The sequence below is a fragment of the Salmo trutta genome, chromosome 9, assembly GCF_901001165.1.
Source record: "Salmo trutta chromosome 9, fSalTru1.1, whole genome shotgun sequence".
In the NCBI taxonomy this organism is placed as follows: Eukaryota; Metazoa; Chordata; class Actinopteri; order Salmoniformes; family Salmonidae; genus Salmo; species Salmo trutta.
This window is the reverse complement of record NC_042965.1, coordinates 7,008,809-7,018,298: the sequence shown is the minus strand read 5'-3', so window position 1 is coordinate 7,018,298 and position 9,490 is coordinate 7,008,809. Positions and strand designations below refer to the sequence as shown.

Below are 9,490 nucleotides of genomic sequence, written 5' to 3'. Positions count from 1 at the left end.
TACTATAAATCCCTCAAAGGGTAAATTTGATTGCACTAGCCAATAAAAACACAGAAAAACACACAACACACAGACACTAAAGCAGCACATCATGATGAATGTAAACTAAGTGTTCATGTAAAAAGCCTCATAGCATGTAGGTAAAGAATCTGCAAAAAGATGCTGTTTTGCACTTGAGCAGGGCCGGCTCTACGGGGTGTCCATGCCGGGTATGGACACCCCTGATAGAATTTGCCCCCCCTCCAGTTTTCATTCCCAATAAACATAACAAATAGTATATTCATTAGCATACAGAGAGGGGAATGTTGTTCACTTTTGCAGCTTCATAAGATTTGGTAGTGGTGCATTGAATAATTATAGCTAGTAGGCTAAGCTTTAATCAGCATGGATATACGAAAATGGCTGGTCACTGCCAAGAGATTTTTTTCTCCTGTGAAGCACATTGCATTGCATCCATGTTTAAAATGTGCTATGCAAATAAAGCTTGATTGGATCTGATTTTCCATCTTGTGAATCGGGACCATTGATTTTGGCTAGATTATCTGCTATCACTGATGTTATGTTACTATTAATTTACAGCATTTTTATATACCATTTAAGGTTTATAGTTCATCACGGTAATGACATACTGATCTGAGCAAAGAACAATACACCTACAGTATGGCCATTTCATATATCTTTGACATAAACAAGGCTAATATAGTAACACACTACTGTGATTTGTGAACTAGCATCAATGGTTGAATTGGAGATTGTCAGAGAATGATTACACAATAATCAATAATTTAAAGATGTCAGAAAAATATATCAAGACACTCATGTTAGAAATTAGATTAGGTCAACCACTTTACTGGAAAGTTATCTGTCACTGATCAAACAACATAAATGTCACAACGAGCCTACCCATAAGCAAGTCTTGATGTGTAACAAAAACATCCTGTTGCATGTAGCTAACAAACTGTCAATGCTGTAGCCGTCAAAGCACAATGAGACTATATCCCAGCCTTTTTTTTTACATTGATAAGAGAGTATTCTCTTATCTTATTCAACACAGTAAAATAATAAGGTTCACCCGTTCAAGACACCAAGTTAATTATCAGTGGCAAGCCTGTGTGTGTTTAGGAAGTAACAGTTACCTACCACATTTTAACAAGAAGTACATTTCTTGTTAATTCAATGTTGTAATACTGTGGACTAGCTTATTGTGAATTTATTATTGGTTATTTTGGGTATTGTTGATTTGGGTATTTCTTTGGATTTAAATAAAATGTAACAGTTGACCATATTGTTAAAGGGCCTTCTTTTGGAAGTGTATAGAAAACAAAAGGCTGTTAATAAGACATTTGGGTAACACTTTACATTACAGCACAGAATAAATGGGTAATAACATGATAATAATGTGGAAACTAACTTAAAATACCTCTACTGTATTTACTAGGCTACTAGGCTACTTCTTTTGATAATCATATACATTTCCTTGTAAAAACTAATTATAGTGTACTAGGGGGTAAGTAGCCCCTGCTAAGAACAATGTCTAAGCAACGTTGGGAAAAAACATTGTATATGAATGTTATGCTTAGGCAAATAAACTGTAAAGGGAAATAAATGGCTACAGTTTAATTTAATGAATGTTGTTTTTAGAAAACTGCATTTTTTTAGGTACTGGGGTAACTATCCCTCTTTTTCACTCACCTGCACATACATTTTATTTGTTCTTTCTTTGTTGTTCCTTTCCATACAATCCATTATGTACAATTGCACTGAATATGATTTGAAAAATGCAAGATTTTAAATCCCAGCAGTTTTTTAAATGACATATAAATGACATATAAATAATAACTTTATATAACATTGGAAAATAACATTTAATAACAACAGTTTAACTAATTAAGTCAGTATAACATTGATGTGGTAACTCTCTTATGCTCTGCTATTGCACGATTGTAATTTCTATCTTTAGGTCAAAAATAAAGCTATCCCCAGTGAATTTGGAGCACAACTCATGAGCCCACCTCCTGCACTGCTCACACCTAATCCAGTCCCCAACTGTGACTGGATTATGCACTGGATTATGCACTGGATTATGCACTATTGTAAAGTGGTTGTTCCACTGGATATCATAAGGTGAATGCACCAATTTGTAAGTCGCTCTGGATAAGAGCGTCTGCTAAATGACTTAAATGTAAATGTGACTGAAAACAGGGGAAGAGATGCCATTTGAAAAGCTCTCTCTTAAAAACGTAGATAGCTATCTAGCTATATGACATAAAATGATTTGTAAAATAGCTAAAAGGCTATAAAGTTGCATTAACTGTAAAGCTATCAGTCACTAGTGGAAACATTTACAACTGAAATTAAGTTACGTTATCTTTTTTTAAATGTATTTTACCTCAGACGATCTGGTAGTAATGGTGCTAGCTAGAACTCCTAGCAGCTTATGCTAACTAGCTAGAAAGTTAGAATAAATGACTAGTGCTAACTGGGCTAGTCATTGTCTAAATGACAGGTAGATACACATTTAAAACCATAAAAGGGATCCTAGCCTGGGGGGGCGAGTTGCCCCCAACACACTCATCCAATATACTACTACTTTACTCAAAAATGATCTAAAATGTTCTCTCTAAACAAGTGAATTATTTATCTTTAGGCTTTCCTACTTGTACATACTTTTTCAAAAAGTATATATCTAACTAAATTTAAATATATTTACAACTTTTTCAAAACTTACACAGAGGAAATAAAGTGTTGGAAAAATAATTTTGTTGTTAAGGTAAAAAGTTCACATAAACAGAATTATGAAGAGGTTGTTTTGTCATAGGCCTACAACTCTAAAAACGCAAGAACCATAGGCTAGCATTATGGAATCGTCTTTTCTGCCCATCACTGTCATATTCTCAAATTTGATGGCAAGACCCGAAAACACAGATAAATGAAACATCCAGCAAATTTGACTAACCAAAAACTCATCACACGCTTGAGCTGGGCTTAAGCAACTATATCTTGTTTCGGTTATGCAGCTGTATCTTGTTTCCATTAACTAACATTTCAGCTTTCATTAATAAACCAAAGAAACATATCAACCACATTTTCCCACCACTATTGAGTCTATAGGCTCTACACCTGCGTCAGAGCATGCACATTTAAGCAAACAGGTTGAAAACAGAGAATAAGGGATCTTATGATCTTATTGTTCCGTTTCTGATGTGATTCAATAATTTAAAATGTTCTAAAATAAGAATAGATGTTCTTATAAGAAATACAATGTTTTGGGGGTTTTAAGAATCATAAATTTTTTATTATGGTGACAGTTTCCTCATTCAAAATAGCACGGAACTGTACAAAATGTAGGCTATACAATACATTGCAGAACCATGTTTGTTTTAACTTTTATTTCATGAAGGCAGCAATAATTAAACCCATCCCCATCTGAAATTATATGGTTATTTTGAGAAACTTTGCTCACTACAAGGCTGTGTTACACAAGGAAAATGTCACTTTTCATACAAGCTTTATGTATCAATGTAAAAAAATAAACAACAACAGCATTGTATCAATGTAAAAAATTACAAATTACTGATTTCACTCATAGATCAATTTTCTGGCTCAATAAGCACTTATCATTTAGTTTTTTAAAGCAAAAAAAAAGCTAGATTTTCTATTATTCATGGTAAATGAATGAGAACATTTAATGACGATATGAAATACTGTCAGAAAACTAACTCTAATTACTTGAGAAAAAATACACTTCATTACACACTTGACAAGTTACTAAAAATGATTTTGTATAATGACACATATTTAGAAATCAAGGGCCTATATATTTAATAATGACATATTTAAAGAAATACATATGATAATTAGGTAAATATTTTTGTAAAAATCAAATACAGATTTTGTAAAAAAGTAATCTGACGCTATGACATATAGCAAGGCAACTTTAATAAAACTATTTCAATCATATTTCTACCATCAAGATTTGCTCTCCTTAACTGAACCGTATTCAAGTGTCTGTAGTGGGTGGCTCCCACAATCATCAAAAGTAAATATTATGTGATATTCATTTTAAGGAGGGAAACACAATATATAGGGATATCCTTTCAATGAATTTGTCTACAGGTTTTGGGTCTACAACCCATGTTCCTGTAGTGCAGCAGGAAAGAGAGCCCATAGCAGTACACCATGCTCTTCACTATCATCACTGTGTAAACCAGAGAGGCCAAGTTCAGACCGCATATGGACTTGAATGAATCTGGGGAAAAGAAAAGAGTAAGGCCAGGAAATTAGCCAGTGATTTTATTATAATATAGTTCAGTTTTCTGTTGTTTTTTTGTTTACTGTTATCTTGTTTCTTTTTTTCTCTTCTCTTTTTCATGAGTTTGCTGGGTCCTATTTGTATTTGTTGTATTTTGTTGTTTCTGTATAAAAAATGTCAATAAAATATTGATCATACATTTTTTTAAGGACAAGGTTCAATCCGATCATGGGATATAAGCAATGTGGTTTTTAAAGCCATTTCTGAACAAGCCGAACATATGCAACGTTTACCATGGATGGGACCTCTGCGAACACCAGAACATTGTCTTTAAAAGCCGCTATGCCTATTATCTCAATTACCTCAACAAACCGGTGCCCCCGCACATTGACTCTGTCCCGGTACCCCCTGTATATAGCCTTGCTATTGTGATTTTACTGTTGCTCTTTAATTATTTGTTACTTTTATTTCTTATCTTTTTAGGTTTTGTTTCTTAAAACTGCATTGTTGGTTAAGGGCTTGTAAGTAAGAATTTCACTGTAAAGTCTACACCTATTGTATTCGGCGCATGTGACAAATACAATTTGATTTGATTTGAACCCGCCAAAGGCTTGAATCGATCTGATTGCACTTTGTCGGCTATTTACAATTAAGCCGACATATGCAGCGTTTATCGTGAATGCGGTCTCACAAAACCTTGATCTTTCAACGTTTTTAGATTCATTAGACAGTGCCATCTCTCCGCAGGTCACGAGATTTAAAATGTTTCTCTTTACAAAACATTCTTCCCTTACCTTTAGATGTGGCCATGCAAAGCATCATTCTTGCTCCACACCTCAAATTTACCATAAATATCACATTAAATCACTTTTATCACACTTTTCAACAACTTCTCATCTAACCATATTACACTCCTGAATAATACAACTTCACCATATCTAAATCAGTTCATCAACTTTTAATTATTTGAATAGACCCCAAAACTGCATGAAATACACTTAAATATTTACCGTTGGTAACCTGCAGAGTGGTTGGTGCAGCCATGGTGGTTGGAGAAGCTTCAGTTGGTTCATTTGAGAATGAGATGGAAAAAGATCATATTAAAGAAAAAAAGCAGAGCATTATCTACTGTCAGATAATGAAAAAGTTCCCAGCCATGCCATATCTCTGTTGCTACAGTTATGACAAGTTATGCCGTTTTCTCTGGAGATTGCATTGGGGATAAAAGTTAACCTTCATTTGCATTGGCTATTTGTTTACTTGCGTTGTTTACTTGAGTCAAATTGTTATGTACTTTCTTTTTTACTTTGAAACGGTGATATGCCAGTTTTAGACAGATGCACACATGATTCCATAAAAAAATGCTAAATAAATATATATTACAATATTTAGTTTTTTTTATTTAACCCCAACCATGCATGAAGTAAATACAAAAAATCTTACCATAGGTAACCTGCAAAGTGGTTGGTGCAGCCATGGTGGTTGGAGAAGATTCAGTTGGTTCCTCTGAGAACGAGATGTAAAAAGGTCATATTAAATAATACTTTTTTTCAGAGCATTATGTAGGCTACAGTCAGAGATAGACTAAGAGTTACGCAAAAAAACAAGATTTGTTTAAACTTGCGAAACTAACGAGACAACATTCCTGTGCAATTACCAAGTGTCAGTCCAATTTTTATGTTGGCTAGGCGTACTTTCTTTTTTACTTTGAAAAGGTAATATTCCATTTTCGGATTACATGACTGCCTACTCATATAAACATATACATTAATACATATTACATGAATAATACATACTAATGTAAAACAATTTCAATGATTGTCTTTACCTTTTGGTATGTCAACATCTTGAGGGCCCCCTTCATGTTCCACAGAACAGCTGTATTTGTTGCTGTATGTCTTGCCTTTATCAATGATGATCATACTGGTCGTCCGTCCTTCCTCCCTCTGCTCCAGCTCTTCCCTCTCTGCTTTGGGTACCTCTACTGTTCGGCCATTTTCATCCACCATCTTCCATGAAATCTTGACCAAGTCTGGAAACATGTCTCTAGCCAGACATAGCAGGGTGGTTTTCCTATTTGGCTCAGGTTTGGACGCTGGGTAGACCGTCACTTTGGGTTTTTGTACACTATTGTTGTCTGATTTTCAAGAGAAACAATAACATTTACAGTCTTCTTTAAAGGGACATCACACACAAGTTGTCAGACTACAGAGGTAGTCTGTTGAATCATGATGTCCCACAGCATTTGTTTTATATCCAGCTTTACTGTCTATATTCAAGTAAACAATTAATTACATACATAAATAAATGAACTAGATTTTTTTCATAAGAAATATCCTTTCTGGAATATCTTATTTCTATATAATGTAAATTAAACTTCCAATATCATTTAATTCACAAGATTACTAGTTCAGTAAACAGTTCAACATTTTTACCCTATATCAAATGACTTAACATTTCTATCACAAATTTAACTGAGGATGTATATCTCTAAGAGTAAGGACATGCAATATACTGTAAATTGTTCATATGGCATCATTGAAAATCAGAATGATTAATTCTACAGGCGAATAACAGGCTTTCAAATAAGGCTTTCTTATTTTCGAACATGAGTTGATCATGAATAATGCATATTTGTGGAGCAATGCTGCAGGATGTTTTCTCAATTATTTTGGAAACAGATTAGACATATAGATTAATTATTAATTACTAATGACTACTGCTTTGTTTATCTGCTGAAAATCAGAGGAATGAATCTCTTACCTGTCACATAAAGTTTCGTACCAGATCCAAATACAAGTACATACACAGTGAAAATTCCCTTGTCAAAAAGTAGCCTGCACTGTGTTTGGCATGGCGTGTGTTAAGTGTACAAAGGTTCAAGGGCCTCATGCACCCCAAATATCTGAGGGGGCACAAAGTAGGTGAGTACAGCTTTTTTCTGCAATCTAAAACCATAATCATTATGTTCAATTCTATGTTAATAATATGTCAATTGTTTTGCAAATCTAAGCATACCTCTTGAGCTTTGTTTAATTATTTATTTATTGATATAATCTGAGGGGGGCACGTGCCCCTGTACCTTCTATGGGCATGACGCCTCTGCAAAGGTTGACCACTTAACAGAATGTCACATGTTCTTCTCCATTAATAATTTCCAAGGTTATCAACATAAAAATCATCCCTTAATTCATTTTACAAAAGCACACACAAATGTATGCACACCTTAGAACACGCGCGCACACACACACACACACACACACACACACACACACACACACACACACACACACACACACACACACACACACACCAACTCCTGGTCATACTCACGTCATCTGAGCACGACGTATGTTGCTGAATGAGAAACCTCGGTTTATTGTTTTTGTAAAGTTGTGACAGTGTTTCCTTGTATTTGATTTGATATACTTTTGGATTTTGGATCCCGTGGCTCAGTTGGGCGCAGTTGCTGTGAATGCTAGTATCTGTCCCGGGATCCTGCCAGATTCCATGTAAAAGGGTGAGACACGGAAACCCAGCTAGCCTAGCTAGCTCGGCAGTCTGAAATGGAGGTTGATATTGAATGTTATCAACGCTGCAGGAACTGTGTTTATTTTGCTTTATTCGGGGAGAATGTGGACCGCCCGGACATTCAATGTAGCAACTGTTTGCTTGCAGAGGACTATAGGGGCAAAGTGGCAACTCTTAGCAAACAAGTAACGAACCTACACAAGCTACTGGGGAATCCAATCCCACCTACTTTTTCTTTTTCTTCTACCCAAGTAGCTGGACGTCGCTCTGGTCTGGTGGAAATTCCGCCACCGTATCGGCTCTCCACAGCCGACTGGCCAGTACTCTCCAGGTTTCCCTCCCCGAAGGGGTCTCCTCCCTCCCTAGAGAACAGAGCTAGTAAGATGCTCCTGGATGACTTGGGGGATGTTACTGTTCTTGACCCAACCATCCAGCTATGGAGATATGTCACTCGCTGTGGAAATCAAAGAAAGAGTCCTCTGGCAACAGAGGCCTCCTTGGAAATGTTAAGCCCGGACCGGACACAGACCAGAAACGACTTTGCCACCCTGGATCCAGAGGTTCCGATGCATTCTTCCCTAGGGGCTTCCGGTTCGAGATCGGTTCCGGAGGTACCGGCGCCTTCGTCCTCTGTTCTCTCGCCCTCTTTGGTGGCTTCTTCCTCGGACTCAGATCCTCAGAGCAACCACACTCATAAGACCGTAAGGCTGCCTGAGAGACCGGCCCATTCATCATCCACGATGGACACTACAGCCTGCTCGGGTCGATCGGCCCCACTGCGCTTCGGTCGTTGAGGGGTTTGCGAAACCACTCGAGCCGAAAGAATGGCTGAACCATCATCGGCAGCTCTGTTGTAAGAAACATCTTGGTTCCTGGGGCAAAAATCCTGTGCTACCCAAGAGTATGAATACAGGACATTAAAAGGCTGCTTCCAACAGCTCCATGACAGATGCCAAGAGTTGACTATGTCGTAATTCATGTGGGGTCAAACGACATCAGGAGGGCTAGATCGGAACTTCTGAAAATTGATTTTAAAGAACTGATTCTAGCACTGAAGGATTCCAAAAAGCGGCCAATCATTTCAGGTCCTGTACCATTGTTGGGCCGCGATGTGAAAGATTCAGCAGGCTACTGGCATTACACACCTGGCTAAAAGATTACTGTAGCTCTGTTGGAATCACTTTTATAGATAACTTTGACACCTTCTAGAAACAGAAGATATTTTATAGGAATGATGGAGTCCATCCAAATCATCTTGGCTCCTGGACTCTGTCCATGCATTTGAAGGCTGCGTTGAGACAATGACTTATCAATGAGCTCAGGTAATCCATACCATTGTGATGCTGAGTTGCCATAATGCTGCATCAAATGTACATTATCCCATGTGCGTTGGCAGACACAATGTAAGTAACTTAATTGATGTCCCCCTAACTGCCCTGAATACCTCTGTTGATCCTACAGCTATTGTATGCAGTAAACACGTACTTATTAACCAGTTGCACTGAGGCGGTGTGCCCTAGTAGGAAGTCCACTGTGTGCAGCTCACAATCATCTTCAATATAAATACCATGAGCAAGTCTACTTCTGATAAGCTTCCCAGTAAAGGATTAAAAACAATCAAGCATCCCAGAAAAGTGTTAAAAATAGCCCATACTAACATATGTAGCCTAAGAAAAAAGTTTCATGAAGTCAATAACTTGCTTGTAA

At 36.9% G+C, this 9,490-nt stretch overlaps 1 protein-coding gene across 1 annotated transcript in view; it reads right to left on the bottom strand.

Annotated features, from left to right (window-relative positions):
* Nucleotides 1-3,264: 3,264 nt before the first annotated feature.
* LOC115199772 (immunoglobulin lambda-1 light chain-like) overlaps nt 3,265-9,490 on the bottom strand; it is a 29,635-nt gene continuing 23,409 nt past the window's right edge. The window contains exons 3-7 of the mRNA XM_029762189.1: nt 7,016-7,056; nt 6,081-6,389; nt 5,696-5,758; nt 5,263-5,310; nt 3,265-4,249 (exon numbers count right to left, since the gene is read on the bottom strand). Coding sequence (XP_029618049.1) covers nt 4,098-4,249; nt 5,263-5,310; nt 5,696-5,758; nt 6,081-6,389; nt 7,016-7,056 — 613 coding nt within the window. The 3' untranslated portion in view covers nt 3,265-4,097. The remainder of the gene's footprint in view (nt 4,250-5,262; nt 5,311-5,695; nt 5,759-6,080; nt 6,390-7,015; nt 7,057-9,490) is intronic.